Consider the following 21513-nt stretch of genomic DNA (forward strand, 5'->3'; position numbering starts at 1 on the left):
CTTATACATACCGGTATGTATATGTAGGTGATTAGTACATGTATATGCACTACGATATACAAGACTCTACAAATGACGTAATATCTCAGAAATAAAGAAAAACACCTAGCCTATTTTTTGATGTGATTAAGTCTATGCAAAAATACATCTACACCCCAAAAATGAAAAAAAAATATTTTGACCCTCATTGACTTCAAAGGGTCTTAAAAAGGGCCTAAAATAAAGGGTTACTGACAGATAATTCCGAAAATATTAATGACAGAAAAATTCTGTTTGCAGATTTAGAATCTGCATGAAAAAATACTTTAGGACACCAATTTGGGATGTTGTAGCGTTTCTAGTTGCGGAGTAATAACGATTTTTGTGTTTTTCAAGGTGGGCGTGGCACTTTCGTTGTCATTGGCAACAAGGGGCCATAACTCCCTTCGTAGTAGGAGTTGGCGAGAAATATTTGGGCTTTTTGAGTTTCACATGGAAGCCTACCTACAGCATAAGTACGCTTAAAATCTGAGTCGGACAGGTGGCATGACTGGTTAAGATGAGATGGAATATGCCCACTACGATATGCCCAGTTCACCGCTACAAGTTGGGCCTTTGCTGGATTCCGTCAAGAATGTGTAAACATCCTCTGCACAAAGCCACTTCCACCAGACGCCCACAAAAAGATCGTGGCATTTCAGCAAGCGCATCCAGGATGGTGTTCGAGAAGTGGAGAGTTCTTTTGCCTGTTGGTTCTGGTAAGCATCTAGCTCTGATTATGAATGGCTCATCAGCTCATTAGCTATCTCTTATATACCGGTACTATACTTGCACTTGGGCTACTAATAAAGGCCTGTGTCGTGAAGGGCTTTCTAAATAATTTATTTTCTCGAAGACACCTGGAGAATCAATCGCTCGTGTTGTGCCTCTGAGGTTGAGTCCCAGCGAGGGTCAACAAATTTGTCGCCTCCAACCAGACGGCAAACCACTTGATATCATGATATTGCCTTTCCTACAATGTAGGCTATGCACCCATGGTGATGACTACACAGTACACTCGAGCATCTCATGTTCATTCATTCTAATATCTATTGCAGCTATTTGTAAAGACTGCGACAAAGAACAGCACAGGCCTCATCCCTCTTCGAATATCTCAACGGAACAGAAGGTAAGCAAGTGGCTGAAGGAGCTCCTGACCCGGCTTGCTATGTTCCTGTATAAATGAGTATAAATGTTTTCCTTGAATAAAAGGAGAGTGATTTTGTCAAAAACATTCCTTCTTCAATTTCCATTAATTTCAAGGTCACAATGTAAAAGTTCAAGCATTGAAAATCAGCATTGTAACCAGTGATATTCATGACATGGGCTGGACATGCCAATAGGAAATACTTGCAATGGGATGATTGGACTCTACATACAGTGACGTACATTTATGTTGAAAGATTGTTGTCCATACTGTTTGCTTTAGTTCACAATTGCTTTTTCAGCCTGGCACTTCCTCCGCCTATGATGAGCCTCTACCATGTTCTAGTACAGAGGAAAGTTTTGTGGGTACATTGATTGTCGATATCGACCTTGAGGTGAGCTTGGTGTAGCATGAAGTTCTCAATTACCTTAGGACCTCTTGGTGGTACCACACAGTCAAGTTTTATCGTATGTTCTTTCACTTTCAGTACAGGGCACACTAGTGATACTGATAATGAGGACGCATTTCTGTTAGTGTTACTGCTAAAGTGGTAGATGATTGTTTTACTCAATGAAAAGTGTGAATCATAGTAATCCTTACTGACAGTTACATTGTGGCTGATCAGTATTCAGCTAAGCCAATCACTGAAGAGTTCATCCTAATCCAACGCTAACACCACTCAGTCAATTCCACTAGTAGTATTCAATGAATGAAGCTCAAGATCATAGCAAACAGCGCAGTTGCATGTACTCGGTATTTTTTTTCCAGCATCAGAGTCGATCACCAGTAACATCTGACAGACAACAAGTCAAGTTGGTTTCTGATGAGATGGGAGGCAAAGGTGATGATAATTCATCAATTTCTTCTGCTGGGTCTACATGTATCATCCAGGTAAGACCACTTGTGACAAGAAAGAAAATGCCAAGGTCATGTGCCTACCAACACCACGTCTGATCATGATGAAGCTAGGTTGATAAAATGTACCAGTGAAAACATGCATCCATATACCAGGGGTCAAGGAGCATTGTACATTCACATCCTATGCACTCCAAGCAGGCCTTGAGTACTTACTGTCAGTCCCGCTATTATGTGCAACGCGTTAGCAGTTGTTTGCTATTGTGCGATTCCATCATTGGGTTACCAACCAAGCTAATACTATGGCCTTTCCTAAGCCAGTTTTCACCATATTGAATTGAATGTCTTGCTTCTTTCAGTGCATAGGACGAGGTCGAGATATTGATCAGAGAAAAGATTTCTCAGCTAGAAAGCATAATTGATCTACACTTTTGAATGAAGGGCAGATTTGTGCTTCATATTAAAAATGAATGAGGATATGCCCTTCGATATTGTCTGAATACATGACTGTATGACTGTATACTTCTGAAATTATGTGTATTGTAACTTGTCTTTCACAAAAACTGAAATGTCGGCGCTTTAATTTCAGGGACGTCACCTTTTGTCATCAAGTAATGGAGAATCACCCAGCTCCGATAATCTGGATAATGGTGATAAACCACATGAATTCGACATGTCCTGGGCCCCAACTCCAGCGCCAAAGAATATGCATCTTGGCTTCCTCAATCAGTTTCTGAAGCAAGGGGGATGTAATTCAGTTTCAGGACAGCTTCTTCTGCCGCTTGATGATGCTTCCTCAAGTACTCTTCGTTATTACAAAAGGAAGGCAAGGGAAGCGGTTGCTTTAACGTTGCACTGCATAGCCCCTGGACAAGAAAACGATCTTATGTCACTGATCCAGCCTGCAGTGCCTTCTCCAATGGCCGATGAACTGGACAAGGTTGTGGTGAAATGCTATAATGATGCCTCGTCATGGTATATTAGACGACAGATATTGTCCATTCTTGCTCCACATAGAACCAAAGAGCAACTAATGGTGAGTAAAATACTTCATAGCGCCCCTATTGTTATGAATAAAACAAATTGCTAGAAGAAGAATTTACCCATGTTCATCACAAAGGTGCACCTTTTATGAAAGAGCAAGTATTACTGGTATTTGGGAATGGCATTCAATTCTTCAACCCTCTACAGTGGAACCCCTAAGTCTTTTGGCAAGGCACAGTTTACAGTTTTTCATACAACGTATTTTTCATATTCTTGGGTTCTGCACAGGTTGACCGCACGATGCAGTGATGGATCCTACAGGGATAAGCTATAAAGAGCAGATGATTTAGCACTTACACATTTCATGCAGTTGCACACTGCTAAATAACTTTATCATTGCATTGAGTGCCAGAATTCAAGGTGAACTCAGGACCCATGACATGCATACATGCTGCTGAGCAAAAGTGTCATTTTAGTGACATGTAAGTTTACAATACTGTAGAATAAGAAACATTGTGGCCATTCCATGGAACCAATGATGCATGGTCGGACTGGGGCCAGCGAGATAACATTGAGAAACAAAGCATTTCTTTCTTAATCCTAATTATCGATTACTTTCTTGATTTTTCAGGACATGATTCCTGGTCTCACGAAGTACAGGGTAGATGAAGCCTGTAAACATGCAAGGGAGGTTGGCCAGGCTCAGCCAGTCGAGGTTGAAGGTGTTACTCGTTCACGCCTTAGTGAAGTGAAGGTCGACCATTTTCTAGATTTCATCTCCCGCCCAGACTTCCTACAAGATGTTGCATACGGGACTAAAGTTGTGAAATTGAGCAACGGTGAAAAGCTTGAAATCCCCAAGGTTGTACGAACAGTGATAACATCAAGAATAATTCAGCTTCACCAAGCCTACTGTGAAGAGGTTGCCTTTGAGCCATTGAGCAGGAGCACACTCTACTCAATCATTCAGGTGAGTGTATCTCTGAGGTTTCAGTGAAAATTCAAGTGGCATGTGCTTCTTGTGAAGTGCTCTGGGTCAGCTGGTGAGGTGACAGAGGGCAGCACAGCCACTGCAATGCATAATACAACCTAAGACGACACCACCCTCTAGAATGTCACAACCTGACCTGTAGCACTCCACAGTACATGAAGGGTAGACTCTGTACCTTAACCTCAGGAAAAGGGTGCCGTGCACACGAGCAGTAAATGGCACATGGTGTGACACCGTGTCAGTCTGTCATTGTGTCATTGTTGATGTATTGAGGAGAATGGAAAAAGGTGCATTGTTGGAAAGTCTCGGCCGGTTCTCACTACTGGTTTTGAAAGGCCATGTGGAGGAGTGGAAAATTAAACAACCCAGCACTTGCAGATAGAATGTTTTATATCCTACACAGTGTTCAAATGAAACTTGTCAGATATCAATGACATTTTCTCTTACCATATTTTTTCAGGTTTGCGCAGCTTCCCAACAGAAATCTCTTTCTGGTCTTGACAACATTGCAGCTGAGGGGTCGGAGGCATTTGATTCATTGTTCACCATTGCAGAAAGTCTTGGTGATCTTCGTAAGTAACAATTACTATATTGTGTTGGTCATCCTCAGATGGGAAGCTGGCATTTTATTTCATAACCTGATCAGTGCCAGATCCAGACTTTGATAATAGAGGGGGCATGAAATTGGTTTTCTATTGAAATAATGCTCTTCTTCCTTGCTGAATCACCAAGGAATGCATGAAAAATCATTATTTTGCAGAAAACAGGAGGGGCATATGTTGTCTCCATCTAGATTCAGCCTTGCTTACGCGGTGCCATGCCCAATTTCTATATGAAATAAACACGCTATCAACCACTTAGTAATGAGGGAAAAAGCTTTTTGTCAAGCTGACACGTGATCATTCAAACACATTATTGTGTACTGAGGATGGTAAACGATCATGGCTGTTTCTTGTGCCATAATACTTCGTTCTGTCTAAACCCTTCATCTCAGGATGAACCATTGCTGGAATTAGCTACTTTCTCACAACTGTTTGGTAATACAAGTGCTTCCACTTCCAGAGTATCCAGCTGCTTCTCTTTAGGACCTGAAGAAAAAGATCCGTTCTTCCAAACAGTATCTCAAGACAGATTACAAGTTGCACATCAGTGAGGCAAACCCGTGTGCAGACCACTGCATTACCTTTGCTCTGTCAGATGGACAAACCAAGTGCTCCCATGACCATGACTTGGTGTGTGAACGTTGTGAGGAATTGAAAGAAATGCTTGATATGATGGAAGTTGCATTTGATAACCCAGAAGTGGTTTACAGGTAAATTGAGCTGTCTGCTACTGTAAAAATATTTCAGAATATAATGTACAAAAATGTTGACCCTATACTGGTACCAGCGGAAAAACTATGCTCATCTAAACTTGTCATACCCTGTAGTTTTGATATCCCAGAATTGCATAAACCATTACCAGTAGCATGTTCTGGAATGGAATGATGCCATAGTCCATACTATACCCATAGTCAATACTATACCTGAACACGAACAAACATTGATAATACATGTACGTGTATCTAGCCTTTGTAGGCCCTATTTCACTTTATTCTCTTTGATAATTGTTATGCTCTTCATTGTAGGTACGAAAAGCAGTTAGAAGAACTGAAGTACGACTTCGAAGCCGGCCGAGAAAAAGTTCTGCATCTGAAATCCCATATAATGAGAGCGAAGAACCAAGAAAGATGCAAAGTTCAGATTCTTCAAGAGCTGCAACCACATCAGGCACTAATAACAATGGATTGGGCCATGAAGTTTCTGCCAACGAAATATAGGGAAGTGCAGCAGGATTGGTTTGGAAAAAAGGGTGTTTCCTGGCATGTGTCTGTTGTCATAACTCGTGTTGAGGGGAACGAATTTCAGGTGTGTATAGAATCAAACATTCTGAGAAAACATCAATGTCAGAGTGAAGTGAAGCTTAAAATGAAATGAAAACTGATATTGGATCTAGATAAATTACTTAGTCAAACCCGAAACATGCACTATAACTCTGCATTATAGGAAAGGAAGTGTCTTTATACAATAACTTTGCTGACTGTCGCTGCTGTACCTGTGGTCTCAATGGTTACATCCTGCAGCGCAATCAGTCCTTCCACGCGACTGTTTTGATACAAATGATACTTTTAGTAGTTATGAGTACATGCGTATGAGCTTCATTTATTTAGGTAGTGCTTTCTTTTCTTCAGATCCACTGTTACGTCCATGTCCTGGACCAATGCAAACAAGACTGGTTCGCAGTATTCTGTCTTGTGGAAGCCACACTATTGAAGGTGAAGTTGGAGACACCTACAGTGAAGGACGTATTCTTACGCTCAGATGCAGGTTGTTATCATAATGCATCCTTACTAATATCGATGAAAAACCTGCAACAGATCACAGGCCTCACTATCAGGCAATATGACTTTTCTGAAGCACAGGCAGGATGTTACTAATGCATCTGAGATGAAGGATGCGCTGGAGTCATATGGTGGTGTCAGATGCTGCTATGTTTCTGTTGTGACACTTGCAGCTGGTGCACCTAAGGCTCTGACATGGCCAGGAATCACGTCATTTACCAACTTTCGTTATGAGGACGGTGGAATCCGTGTTTGGAAGGCATACAGTATTGGTACTGGCGAGTTCTTTCCATACCCCAAACTGGAGAGCAAGCAAGCTGCTCCATTAGCTCCAACTGGAGTGACACTCAGTGTGTATACGCGGCCTAGTGTAGGTGTTGGAGCAATGAAGGCACAAGGTGAAATCAACAAGGTGGAAAACCCGTGCCCTGAAAATGGATGTGACCAATTTTTCAAATCACAAGAGGACCTGACAGAACATTTGGCCTATGGCTCCCACACAAGTGTGACACTCAAGGAAACCGTGATGGACAAGTTAAAGCGGAAATGGGCTGGGCGAGTTGGTGCCATAGCCAAAGTTGGACAACCCTCCGCATCTGTTGTAGTAAGGAGCAAGACAGATGCAGATTCAGAACAATCTTTGCTTTTTGCAGGCTGGGCTCTTCGAGGACAGAAGACCTCAAGACGGTTTTCTGCAGAAGTGCGGAGATATTTGTATGAGGAATTTATGAAAGGTGTGACTGGGTTCAAAGAAAATCCAACTAACGTTGCAAAGCGCCTGAAGATGATGTTTCCCAAGGATCAGTGGCTGACTTCAACACAGGTCATATCCTACTTCAGTCGCCTCTCTGCAAAACAAAAGCAGGGACAGCTTTCAGAAGTATCGGGCCACTCCGAGGAAGATGAGGCACAAGAGGATGCCCAAGAAGAGGTACACCAGGAGACAGTCAAGCGCTACAGTCTTCGTAGAAAGGTTATGACAGAAGTAGGGATACTAGTATAACCAACTTCACCTATGAACTCATTGGTTTTGATGACTTCGTTTGGAACCATTTTATCATGATTGGATTGCAGACAGCTAGTCTTCAGTCAAGTCTTTTCGTTCGATCTAGCGTTATCATTCCATTCAGCTGCGTAGCTTATGGGTTGATCGCCATGCCCCTGCATTTAGCGTGAATCTCTCAATCTTGTTGCAGCTTGCCATACCCTTGACTAAAGTGATCATGGGTGCACTAATCAGCATAGTATCCTCTTGAGTGTACAATAATAATGTGCATTGTATTCAGAAAGCATTTCGAGTCAACAATAGTAATGTACAGTACCGGTCCCATAAGAGGATCATGACTACTACCCCTCACAGTGGTTAGAATAGCCTAGCTGGTGGTTTATTGTCGATGAACAGTTGAAGCCTGCTGTGAAAATCCATAGCCCAATTTCCACTTATTTTGGTTTTGAATTTGAAAATTGAGAATGTGAGTATGAAGGGCTTGCCTGTATCGATGAATGACCAGTATCTCTTGGTGGACAGTGGCTGAGGAAGCTTCAGTATAATGCTGGTTCTTTGCACTGGCAGGTGCCTACCAGAGTAACCCTCAGAAGTCAAGACTATCAGGAATGTCAGTTATGAATCTGTGTAATTTTCAGACATGTTCCCCATCCTCAATTTTGCCCAGCAGTATTTATACCATTGACAGTACTTTACGTGTTTCAGAATTTCTAAATAGTGAGCCAGTCTTTGTTGGCATGGTTAATGCTGTTGTGAGTGCTGCTCTGATTCAAAGTGGTTATTCCATTTTTTGTTTCCATGGTCTCTGCAGGTGGTGACATACCACATCCATGTATATGCCCATGTACACATCATGAAAAGAGTATTATTTCTCGATGCAGCGATATCTTTTTTTGTAATTAGTCTATAATAACATTATATTTTCATATTAAAAGAAAATAATCTTATACATCACGTTGTTCATCCATCTCTGTCAATAAGGCTGGAAGTAGGCCATGATTTGTATTGAAATGAAGAAATGATGCTGAAACTAACAATATAAAACGAGAAGCCGATGGCCACGCTACCTCAGGTTAGGCTTAGGGGGCCTTACCTATTCCTTCAAACAGTTCTTCATTGTACCTAGTATTACATGGGTACCTAGCCCTGTGATTGGACATAACGGGGATATTTTTGCCGATGCAATGACTGTTCAGCTCCATGTCTTTCACCACCCTGATGACACCAAATGTACTTCTGGTAGCATGTACATGTTGTGATGGATCATCTAGTACAGTAGAAGCGACATTCAGCTAAATAACCCTTTCTAGTTTGGTTTAGAATATAAAGCTATACTTCCTAGCTGGAGCATGTGCATGGATTAACCCCATCAGTAAAATGGGCACAATCTGAAAGAAAGGCTGTGTCCTGCCATATGAAGTGGGGATGGGGCTGAAGTTCATTTTATCATTTTCCTCTACCTCTACTCCGGTAGTACAGCATATTATATTGTTTATTATACTACATTCAATCATCTGTGCCATTCACCACTGTCGTGTCTATTTTGCCCTTTTGGAACTGAAGTTTCTTTTTTCTGTCCTCGAGCATACTTGACATTTTTTACCTGATCTTTTTGATGAATAAATTGAATTTGAGGGGGAGGGGGGTCGGACCCCAAGACTGGGTGACCTAGTCTTCTTGGCCTCAAAATACTGTTGAGATGGTCCCTAAGCTTATATCTCCCGCAGGGAGATCGGTGATGCACGTATAATCAATTTCTGTAGAAAATCATACTAGTTCAAGTCATTCCCAATAGGTGGCGACAGCCCAAAATGATCAAATTTGGCCTAACTTTCAAGCTTTGGCATTCCTAGCTGAACAGAGCGGACAACGTTTTTATTCTTGATTTTAGATCTTGACATCATAAAGTATCCGACAGGCAAAGAACCATTGCCCAACTCCCTGCAAAGGGTGAGATATCCGGGCTGAAAGTTCACCATGTTTCATTGACCCCTTTGAGATAGGGGTAGGGGTAGGCCTAGTACAACAACATCGAAGGTCATTTGGCTATGCTTTTTTGTATTTGGGTAGCTCTTGTCATGTATTCACTCATAACAACAGGTCAATCCAATATTCTATCCATTTCCTGCGCAGGGTCACTCATTATCCCCACTAAAGATCTCTATAAAAAAAGGTCAAAATCACCCCCAAATCAACTCTGACCCATATCTCAGCCCCTGTTGGAGGGATTGGTGAAATATTTGGCACGATTTCATTTCTCACCTAAGGGGCTCCACCCACCAAATATCAATGAAATCGGTGAAATTGCTCTATCACCCACTGCCTGGTGCTATCGTGGACTTGCATTTAATAGTTTTCTTGCAAGTTTGTAACCCTCTGCCGGATCCTTTACTGCGCAACACTCAATCACCTGCCTTGCCTTTCCTGTACAGTATCGCAGAAGCCTACTTAGCTTGACACTGTTGTCAATGAGGTCACGGTCAACGGAGTTTTCGAATGCCCTTATAAACAGCCAATACCTAAGAGGATCCCCTTCAAAGGTCATCAGATCTACCTTAGGCAACTGCAGTGTATTTAATAACATCCTTTGCTGCTGTTGCCCTTGCTGCAAAACCTCCATAAGAGCGTCTGTAACTGTAGGGCTACTCATATTACTTACTGTTGGCTGGTTGCTCATCACATTGCTTCCAGGAAATGGTGTAAAGAAACTGGTGTTGACAGGTGGCACACTTTCCGGTGCCATTGGGGTAGATTGATAGTTGGCATAGTTAGTCATATTTCCAAGGACATGGCCTGGTTGAAATTCAAGTCGCGTTGGATCCAATCTAGTGTCATTTGTCTTTAACACATTGGGACCACCGTTCCTGGAAACGCCCACCTTCTCGGACGCTCCAGGACTTCTACTTGATTTAAATGCTCTTTCCTTTGCCTGAGCATGTGCTAATTTGGCCTTCATTTCCAACTCTTCCCGCCGTTGTGACATTTCAAGCTCTTTCTTGGCAAGAGCTTGTCTCTCCGACAATAGCGATGGCTCTACTTCATACGCGGCACAATTGGCTGCTGCCCGCATCTGGGCCATGGAAACACTGGACCTGTGGCTGCCGCTACGGCTACTGACAGACCTGCGCTTACAAGCTAAGTTTGAAACTGAATCGTCTGCGCTAATTGTATCTAATGAGCTTACATCTGAACTGACACTACTGGCCGCCTTTTCCGAGAGCCTTTCCGTTAAAGCCTCAGACTAAGAAGATATTCCTTCTAGGCGTCGCTTCATGAAACGCGCTACCCCATCGCAATACAACCTTGACTCGGCAATATCTTCTGCACTGTTAAGAAGACTATGATATGCATTATGGCATGCAAGAAAATCTGTGAAAATCCTACCTAAATCGTCGCCTAATTTGGTAATCCTTTCCAACTTTTCCTTTGAATCAGTACAGTCCAACAGTGTCTGAATCTCATTTCCCTTTCTTGTCAATAGTCCCTTTGCATTTGAGCGTCTTTGCTTTAAAGTCTTTAATTCCCTTTGAAGTAACATTGCAGCGGCCATTTTCACAATCTGTCTCGGTCAGCGTCGATCAGCCTCGAATCATTAGATGTTCCTCCGAACGTCGCAAGATACACAGACGGTCAGCCTAGCCTGTCTATCCTAACTAAAGAAAGTTCCTTCGAAAGTCAAAAGATCCAAAAGATAATTCCATCCAGAATTCATCTTTATTGAACAGAAATGTAATTTCGAGCGAGATATTCCAAACTATGATCAAATTTAAATGAAGAAATGTCCCTTTGTACGAAACACGCCTTTATTAATTGTAACCCTTCAGATCTTTCTTGATACATGTAGCTTTAGCATTCATAATGGTGAAAGGTAGTTCATCTGAGCTGGTTTCAGCAGCAGCGGTGGTTCAATCTGTAATTAATAATCATTGAAATAAGCCCAATGCTAATTTTACCTAAAGATATAAGACATGAGAAATTGATATAAATCGGCAACCAGAATCAAACTTACAAAGCTGGGGACTCTAAAATGTCTCTGAAATAGTATTGAAAATCATATTGAAAATAGTTTGACTTTGAGTTCTTATAATTATCGTGATGTTGCTTTCTTGGCTTCTGATATCTCACTGCCGAGCGGGACCACACCGTGGACGCCTGTCCTACTTAAAAGGAGACTACATCCTGTTTAACATATAAAATAGTCATTTTTTGTCCTAGCTGTACCAGTTACCAGAGTTTCAAAGAGAATAACGTTAATTAACTTTGTCAGAAAGTTCCTGTTGACAACATGGTTGACGACCATCCCAAAGAAAGATGCTAGAATTTTACGTCAACAAGTAAAAAGAAGTGTGGTATAGGCCTACATTGATTTTGTCCGTAACAATGGTTACGAAATAATTTTTTTTGTATGTATTGGTGTACATTGACGTAGTGTATTGATTTTGACGTTTTTTCCTCTGTACTGCTTATTTCTGGATGCATTTTGCTCAAATGTTCAGGTTATTTTTTTTTTCGTGTGTATCTTTAAAGCTGCCAAGTTTCATTTCGAACTATCCATCAAAAAAATCGGGCCCTCCAGATTCCCCCAAAATGGCCAAAGGGCTCCAAAGTTGACAATTTTTATCTTTATAATTTGCAAATCTCTAACCTGGAAATTGTGTTGGGTCCCGAAATAGCATTCCGCGAAGATGACATCACTGCAGCTGCTGCCCTCTATTTCCCCAACGCTGAATTACAGGCAATGTCGGACAAACATGCGGTTTCGTAATGGATTCAGGCTTTCTTACGAGGGCAGTAAGATTCAATCTGGCACATGTCCGAGTGTTGGAAATACTACATAACTGTTCTGAATATTTGTCTCTCTGACTCTATGGTATCATTCATGCTAAAAACAATGCAGGGTCAAAGATAATTGACTTTGAAATAAGCTCAAATGCGTAGAAATAAGTGTCGATGTCCGACTGTCACGTGACTAAAACGTCATCAATATCTTATGCAAATGACCTTGTGAGCTATAAATAGTAACTTCGCGAGATGCTATTAGATTCAAGAACAAGAGGCCCAAGGGCCTGGCGCTCAGCTGAAATGGATAGGTGAAGGCAAGGGTCAAGTGTGTGTCGGTACCGTTATTATGAGGCAACGTGAAGCTATAACGTCTAGCACGCAGAAGTGCTGGTGCGAAGACCTTCTTGCTATATCAGTGCATGCTGAAGTACTGAGTTGACGTCACCCTGCTATATGACGTAAAGTCATTTCTATTGCCGTTGCAGTAGTGGGGTGTGTGATGACGTCAAGGAGTTGTGTGGTGACGTCAAAGAGTGGAGTCCTTGTCTTAATGCAGCGTAGGTGGAACTAATAACATGCACATGGACACAAGGTACATAATTATTACAGTGTATTTTGTGAGGTGGGGCCTGGTGCTTTACAATGGTCAAATGAACCGACTGTTGTCTGGACATTGATGAAGTGGATGCAGCCAAATGTTTGGGACGGTCTTTTTTGTATGTGAAGAAAAGATGATAAAGAGTTGGTTAACAAAATGAACTTTATTGGTGTGACAGATATTTGATGCCTTTCGGCAGATATTTGAACGCCTTGCGGCAGATATTTGTTGCCTTGCGGCAGATATTTGATAACGCTCTCCAGGAATGGAAAGCAGTAAAACGAGTAAGCACACCTTACTCTGAATGTGGGAACAGCAAGTGCTTTCCTGGACTTGAAATGTGCCAACGACTCCTCTTGCAATAACCAACAACAGTAAATCTGTAAAAAAAGAGAAGAGAAATTAACACTGACTGAATAAATGAAATGGCCAGGGCCATTGTGCTCACCTCATGTGGAGGAAAGATGGATAAAGAGCATGGTATTGTGTCATGTAGTGTTAGGTTTGATGTAGGTCCAAGCAATTACAATTTCCCCAAAATGGCCAATTTACAGTACATTCGACCTCTGTGACCTTGAAAATTAGGTCAAATCAAAGAAGACCCGGGTGACACATTGAATGGTTGTTAGAATTAGATGTACCTATGATATAAAATTGGTGCCAATCGGGCAAGTCATTACTAGGAATAATGGCATTTTGAAGAATTTAGGATGTGGCCCCTTCCCTGGAGGCCAAACGGCAAATCAGATCGCACCAAACTTCGGTACCTGAGATCACCTGACCAAGGGGTACATGTGTCATGTGTACTTAATTTGTGATCAATAGTCATTGCAGTTAAGAAACGTGCCATAGTTACGGCCTGACGGCGAATTTACGCCATTTGACCTATGTGACCTTGACAAGAAGGTAAAATTAAAAACCTGTGTGACATATACTGTATGGTGGTTACATGTACCCATGATATCAAATTGGTGGCAATCGGGCAAGAAGTTAAGGAATAATCACATTTTTAAGGTTTTTGGATTTTGCGCCCTGGTGGTAAAGTGGTGAATCATATTGGACCAAACTTCGGTCCCTGAGATCACCTGACTAAGGGGTAAATGTGTATCAAATTTGGTATCAATAGTCATTGCAGTTTAGAAACGTGCCATCGTTACATCCTAACGGCCAATTTACACCATTTGACCTCTGTGACCTTGAAAAGGAGGTCAAATCAAAAACCCGGAGGATATATGATGCACCTTTGCTAGAAGTACCTACCATATTTTTTTCAAAATTTCCCGACTACTATTAAGGGAGATATTGCATATTTTCACTTTTAACGTTTGGCCCCCTGGTGGCCAAACCATGACACGAATCGGACTGAAACTTGGTCTCCAAGATGTCATCGCATAAGGGTACATGTGTACCAAGTTTCAACTCAATAGCTCTAACAGTTACGAAACGTGCCCTGCTAACGGACGACGGACGACGACGACGACGACGACGACGACGACGACGACGACAGACGACGGACGCCACGGTATGGGATAAGCTCACCTTTGCTAAGAGGTGAGCTAAAAAGGGTGACATAGACGGGGAAATGTACACCACCGGATACAGTCTGTGCTTGACCAGGCATCGGTCAGATGATATCCTGAACAAGGCATCTATGGAAGCAAATCCAGAAAGAGACTTAACCTTCGAAGGGCACACTTATTACTCAGTGAAAAGTCAGTTCTGTGGGCTGTTTTCCAATTCAAAATAAAAGTGTAACCTCTTTAAATTAGTCTAACAGACTGAACCATAACACTCAACAGCCAACCGTGCCCACATGATGTGAGCCGAGAGCTCGGCTTAAAGATGAGCGAGTGGTGTACTACATTTTGAAAATTGTCTATCGTCTACGACATGTGACAGAACAGGATCTAGTGGACTTAATGATGAGGTACTATCAAATAAGGTGTCCATCAATTGAATCATAAGGGCCTGTTGAGTTATCCTCTTAGGCTATCGTTTTTGTCTTTTTTTACAGCCAACAGTACAACCATGCACAGCGCAGTGTACAGACAGTACAGGATTGCAAACCAAAAACATGAGCATTGCTGCCTAACGAAACTGCAGTGGAATTCATACTACGATGTCATAATGTGACTTTCAAAATAATTTTTTTCACGGCCAATGACCAGACAGGGAGAAAACAAACGTAAATAGCGAGATTTGTTGCAAAATTGCCAACCACAACAACTCAGGGACCGGAGCCAAAATGGCCGACGGCGAATTCTCCGGTCGCTCGCGCAGTCCATAAACAAGCATCAATTTTACCAACTTTGGGTGCAAGCTTGGTCATCAAAGTTACAGAACTGTTAGAAATACATCTAAACAACATAAATATACAGTTAAAAGTGCATAAAAATCCCGTTTCAACCTCCGGGCGCTACCTTTTTTTCTCCGCCAGACTTCGGGCCCTACCGGTCGTTATTTAGTGCGACCGCCACCAGAGTGTTTATCAAGATCTTTTGCCGTTTTAATTGCGCGTTTTAGGCAGATTAATCAATTATTACATGCATGCATTATATATCACCGAAATGATAATTGCGTAGGCTATTTGAAACTAAGTTCAGATATTATTTTCGATCTTTGAACTGAATTAAGGCGAGTGATTCTTGACACCCGGTCGACAAATCAGGACTTGCAAAATTCACGTGAGATCGCTTGCATCATCGGCACGTTTGAAAACCGAATTACACAAATTCCACAAATATTTATCACATACTATATGTATCACCACAAAGGTAACTCTCTAGACTATTTGAAACCAAGTTCAGATACTTATTTTCACAAAAATTCGAAGCTATGCAAGCGATTTTTCAGTGGTAGAGATCGACGGAAACAAATTTCTCGCTCTAAAATCACATGAGACAAGCACCAACTTTCGCTAATTTGTGCACAAAATTTCCGCAATATTATAAAAAACTATTGATAAATCTGAATTATATAGACTCTTTGCAGTACCTTCACAAATTTCAGATACATGGTCAGGTTGATTGAAAGCGTATCAACCGATTGAACATGAGAAAGTTCACTCACCTTCATTGAAGCAGCGACTACCACCATTTTTAAATGGTGGCATCTCTTCTATCGATCGGCCAATCAGCAGCACTGCTTGCAAAAAGTTGAGCCACCGCCAAATTTGAAATCGCCAAAATTCAGTCAATGTGCCTGCAGCGCCAACTGGCGGTGAAAACTATATTAATTCCATTAAAAGTAAAAAATGAAAAATATTTAAAAATATTCAGCCATATTTGAAATCAATATTTGCTCTGTGGACCGAGGTAAAAAGGGAAAGAAATCTAAACGCAAAATGACCTCATTCTCTTAATATAGGTCGGATCGCGCTGATTTTTCGTTTTTTTGAGTTCACCTTGGGCAACTCCTAATTTACCACCGTCAACGAAGTGGCTGGGCCTTCCCGGTCAGAAATGTCCAATTTTGTCCACAGATGGGTCCCTAGATGGATGGATGGATTGCAGGACGGACACCATTTGAACAGCTATTCTACTAGCTCCGCTGACTTTGTCAGCTGAGCTAAAAACCAAACTTTGAAGAAATCAGCCCAATTGTTTTTGCACAGCGACCCAAAAGGGCAGTGTCAGTGACATTTACTTATGAATCCGACTATAGGCCTAACTATAAAAGCACTGATGACAGCTGTGCTACACTTTCATCATTATCATCATCTACTTTAGTCAACCAGCTCAGATGACCTTTCTTGGGGCAGTGATCGGTAACGGTGAACTCCTTCCGACCCAACAGGCAAATGTTTACATTCGTGTCTCCGTGTATCATGGATTCATGTGTATACTAACACCGTTGTTGTGTTGACACACTGACTGACTCTGACTGTGTACATTTCTACAGCGACGAAAAACGATCACAAAAATGGTTCTTTTTAAGCACTCGTGACATGTTTACAAAAATTAAAGCAAGTGTTTTTAGTAGAGGTTTACCTAATGAGTAGCGTCTGGGTGATTATAAACCATTAACTTGTGTTTAAAAGCCCACATTGTAACGAAAGGTTCCGGCTTGACGCTAATCTCCAATGACGGCAACCGCCATTTTGCCATACTCTCGAAACTTTGGGATCGTCAAATGCAATGGAAATCACATAATTTCTGACACACACTGCTACAATTCATCATTTTATTGTTCTTTCACAGTATTATTACGCCACCCCGATTCGCAAGGCAGCTTGTACCAACTGGCTCTGCATTGACTATCCCCATTCCAAGCCGAAGAACAGTGTGACAAGTTTCTCATTTTACCTTCCAATCACAGTCAAAATTTTCTAAAACAACCGGCAATGAGGACAAACTAATAATCTCAAAGAAATCACAAGAATGTAATCAACACATACGACCTCATCCGAAGAGCGGATGATTAAGTTTTAGCATTGATTCAAGGTGATTTAATTCCTTCTTCGTCGCGCTTCAAATTCATAAAATGGCTGTCTTCCATACTTGTAGTATGCAGATCTAGTGGCGCAGTACAACACTGCGCATCGGGGATACCCCGACGGATTGCCTCGAACCGCGAAATTCAAAACTGCTGGCAATGTGCCAACTGACATTTTTGCACAATATCGCCACCTAGTGATACGAAACGAAATTAATCTATTTAATATTGAAACCTCTATATCAGGCCGACCTCTAAAACTTCATTTCAAACTTCAATCTGCTGGAATAAAGAAAATTGGCTTTTTTAACCTTGACCTACTTATACCTGAATAGTAGGTCACACTGACCTAAATCTGTGTCAACATGTAGAGATGCCCAATAGGTGTCTACATATCAAATTTAGAGAGTCTATGACCAATAGCAAAAAAACGTGCCATGATCAAAGAAATTTTAGAGTTCGACCTCTGTGACCTTGAAATGAAGGTCAAATAAAAAACCCGTGTGATATGTGATGTACCTTTATTAGATACACCCACCATAAAATTTTTAGCTTTAACCATAAGCTTCAAAATGACAAAAATAGGTTTTCAAAGAGCGCCCCCTATATGGCAGACCAGCAGTCAAATTGTGCTGATTTTCATTCTGAAGGAAGGTCTTGCCTAGGGGTACCCACACACCAAGTCTGAACTATCTGGGTTAAGCGGTTAGAAACGTGCCACGATTTTGTCAAAAGTTAATGACGGACGACGACGACGACGACGGACGCCAGACGCCGCGGTATCGTATAAGCTCACCTGACAGGTGAGCTAAAAATGAAGTATGATATAGATATTCTACTAAAGGATGAAACTTTTTTATTTCTACGCTCATTTTTATAGGCATTTCTTCAAGACGATTAAATTTTATTAGAGGTTTAACTGTTATATTCAATGAATCTTGCATTTATTATCATTAGAAAAATAATTAAATGAAAAGAACAATTAAAAGAACTATTAAAAGAACAATTTTTTATAATAAATAAATGAAAAACGATAATGGTTCTGAAAGTGTTACAAACAAGAGGCCCAAGGGCCTGGCGCTCAGCTGGATGACCTAATAACATAGGACTGAGGGTATAAAGTAATAAATATCGGCTTTATACTACTGTTTGAAGGTCAAGAGAACAAGTTATACCACTAAAATTTCCAATGCAGAGCTGCCAGCTGGATGAAATATGATTGAACTAATCAGCCATGGTATGTAAATATTACAGGAGGCAACGGAAGATATCCCTAGTTCAGTATGTTGTATCGGTAGCTTTACAGAAAAGAAGTGTCAGAGAGGATGAGACTTCTCCATGGACAACTGTGGTATGTCCAGGCTGGGCTGTACAGCACAAGGATACAAAATGCTGTCTGTAATTGAGAGGTATCCTGATTTAACAGAGGTCAAAATAAATAGAAATTACCAGTTTGGGACTAACACCACTGTCTTTTTTTTTAATAAGGTAGAGATTATTGAGAGAAATTGACCTGTCCTGCAGGAGATTGGAATTTACAATACAAAGGGCCGTTTTTCATGACATTGTGCTCTACTGCGTATTCCTAGTCATAGTGAATCGATCTGGAACCAATCTATCCTTGGCGCAGACAGGTTCAAATTTGCTATATCTTGAATAGATTGAATTGCGATGAAAATCTAATGCAATAAAGGAGCAATATCGAAGAGACAAATTAATCAAACCAATTGTCCACAGACTCGGACCCTGAAATGGCACGATGTATGCGTGCATATAAAAGTATATCAATTGGTCCCATAGAGATGATGAGGCAATGTCAATATGCCTTGTTCCTTAGTCAGCAATATGCCCCTTTTTATACGGAGAAGAAGGAGAACCCAGATAGGCCTTCACATGTCGGCTTCCAAATGGCTCAAGCCAACTGTTCTATCACTACTATAAATTTAAAATGCGTGCTCCTCCTACATGAAGCAATGTCTCGGCCAAAAAGGCACTTAGTCGACAGGCAAGCTAGAAGTTCAGCACCGTGAGCAGCTCCTTGGTAAGGGCATGTCAGGTTCCGCGCGCCTCTTCAGATACATCAAGTATTGAAAGCTGTGGTGAGCTGAGCACATAAAAAGACCATGGTCACCTTAATTTGAAAATCCCTTCATAATCAAGGGCTACCTCTGACTAAAACAGCACAATAGACCACCAATTTGACCCCAGCTCCTATCTGCGGGAAAACCCAAGTCCAGCAACCAAAAGTACGAAAAATACATTTTTGTTTACATTTGAACTGCACACATGCGTTTGTTTACAATTTCCCGCGAAATCTCGAAAATCAGGTGACCTGCAATCGTGGATTGAAAATAACATTAACCTGGGTTCAGCAGATCAGCAGGTATACCGGCTGCTCCAATCATCCCCCTACAGCCAGCTGTTTAAAAGGTAATGTTATTCACCCAACAGGGAGTGCAGGTAATTCATGACTCCAGGGTTGTTTTGAGGGCGATATTGTAAGAGTTGGTCTTGAGTATGAGGACCTGAAGGTCCGTGTGAGGCACCTGGGGAGAGAAGACTAGTTGAACGATGGGATCTGACACGGACACTACTATTGATCTCATTATATGAATACCATTTAATTACAAACAAGTGAAAACAGATCAAATCATATTCCTTGGCATAAATTAAAATAGGAGTGCGGGAACAAGGTTTTTTAGCAGGAGGAAAGCGAGAACATTTTGCGCCGTCGTATTCCGATTTGACTGGTTAGTGGTGAAATCTGCTTTTAATTTTGAAAATTAACATTTTCGTTTTTCTAGTTCTAACGTTGTCTGAATTAAAGATGCTTTCCCAATGCTTGACTGGTCTGGCAAGAGGCATTGCCAGGAAAACGTGACATCATTTTGGCCATTCTTCTTACCGCACGCCCTCCCTCTCCGTAAAACATCCTCACATGGTGTGAAGTGGGAGGGCGCACAATGGGAACCACACTGCCGCGATGTTAATAGTTTCTATTTATAGAATTCAGCGGCAGAGATTTTAAGGACGGAAAAAGTAGATTAACTCGGCTAATCTCAATGGATTTTACCCAGGAATGTTTTCAAGGCGAGAGAAACATCTGATTTAAGTACTGCGCTTATTAGATTTCATGTTCATGCCGAAGATTGGCCTAAAACGTGGACGAAAAGAGTGCATTAGCGAGTGTTGGAGAGGTCACGTGATTGGACGAGAAACCTGAACAAAGTTTTCGTGCTTTTAGCTGTCAACATCAATGGCTATAATATACTCCTGCAGAATAGTAGAACTTATAGAACTAATTTCCGAAGTTTCCAATAGTTTGAACACAAATCAGAACATCACCCGTCAGCTGGACTCAGATCTGCATAAATTACGACAAATAATGAGGTCGTCGCTTCAATTTCGCAAAGAAAGTTGACTCCATTCGAAGGTTGTTTTGACCAAATTCCGTTGAACTCATCGTTATGAGGGCATTTGAACACATTCTCGTTGATCTTTTCTATAAACGTGTGAAGTTTCGTACCAAAATACGTTTCCGTAAAGGCTTAAAAAAGAAAATTTGTCACTTACAAACAAAATCATCGCTCCGGTAGAAATAAAAAGGTCACCGCCATTTTCTTGATAGTACTCCAGGTAACTTTTTTATGACGCACCTATTGTTCTCGACAACAATGGTTTACATACCCAGAGTGGTGTTTACATATCCTAGGTCCAAGGTTGACCGTTAGGGGGCGCAGGGGACGAGGTTGTTTGACCTATTTGCATATTTTCTATTGTGCAGGAGGTGAAGGGGAAGGAAGGTATGAAAGTCCATTCATACGAGTTTTAACGAAGGAAAGGTATTTCAATAGGGTATTGTTCGATTCCGCTCGCGCTCCGCTGCATTTCTAAAGGGCATTGTGCTACTGTATTACAATGGTAGTGTATCTGCCTGTACATTTGAGATTTAGCATTACAAGTATAGTCATTCTAAAATAAATTCTGGTGGTAGCAACATCTAAGATGGCAACTGACGTTAAAGATGATAAGGGAGCCCAGGATATACTTGGAGATGATACCGCTAAACGTGCTAAGATCATAATAGGCCGTAAGGATACTTCATTTACTCGGGAGTACGAATTTTCACAGACATTCACGCATTATATTGAACGATCGGACATTGCTTATTCAAAAGGAACTTCAAAAATTGGTACAACACCAGTTGCATCGATAATTTGCAAGGAAGGATTCTTTCATATCCCATATAACACGGCAAAATGTTCCATAACACCGGAGGATTGGGAAATGTTAACTTTACAATCAGATGCTATCGCTC

General features: G+C 41.3%; 1 protein-coding gene and 1 long non-coding RNA gene across 2 annotated transcripts in view; one reads left to right on the forward strand and one right to left on the reverse strand.

Moving 5' to 3' along the window:
* Window positions 1–694: 694 nt before the first annotated feature.
* Window positions 695–5080, forward strand: LOC135488554 (uncharacterized). Its single transcript, XM_064773193.1, has 8 exons — window positions 695–737; window positions 1077–1147; window positions 1467–1559; window positions 1934–2056; window positions 2610–3056; window positions 3636–3974; window positions 4456–4567; window positions 5058–5080. The coding sequence occupies exons 1-8, from the start codon at window positions 695–697 to the stop codon at window positions 5078–5080; spliced, it is 1251 nt and encodes a 416-aa protein (XP_064629263.1).
* Window positions 5081–9763: 4683 nt separating this feature from the next.
* The window catches only part of LOC135487541 (uncharacterized), a 37972-nt gene continuing 26222 nt past the window's right edge, over window positions 9764–21513 (reverse strand). The window contains exons 3-4 of the long non-coding RNA XR_010446871.1: window positions 11391–11414; window positions 9764–11291 (exon numbers count right to left, since the gene is read on the reverse strand). This is a non-coding gene — a long non-coding RNA (uncharacterized LOC135487541). The remainder of the gene's footprint in view (window positions 11292–11390; window positions 11415–21513) is intronic.

This window comes from Lineus longissimus, chromosome 5 (genome assembly GCF_910592395.1).
Source record: "Lineus longissimus chromosome 5, tnLinLong1.2, whole genome shotgun sequence".
Taxonomy (NCBI): Eukaryota; Metazoa; Nemertea; class Pilidiophora; order Heteronemertea; family Lineidae; genus Lineus; species Lineus longissimus.

What these genes read in the sequence shown, in the direction of transcription:
- LOC135488554 (XM_064773193.1), top strand. Translation starts at nt 695, where the DNA reads ATGGTGTTCGAGAAGTGGAGAGTTCTTTTGCCTGTTGGTTCTG. An exon ending in ATATCTCAACGGAACAGAAG is followed by an intron (nt 1,148 to 1,466) that starts GTAAGCAAGTGG and finishes TTGCTTTTTCAG; the next exon opens with CCTGGCACTTCCTCCGCCTA. An exon ending in GGTCTACATGTATCATCCAG is followed by an intron (nt 2,057 to 2,609) that starts GTAAGACCACTT and finishes CTTTAATTTCAG; the next exon opens with GGACGTCACCTTTTGTCATC.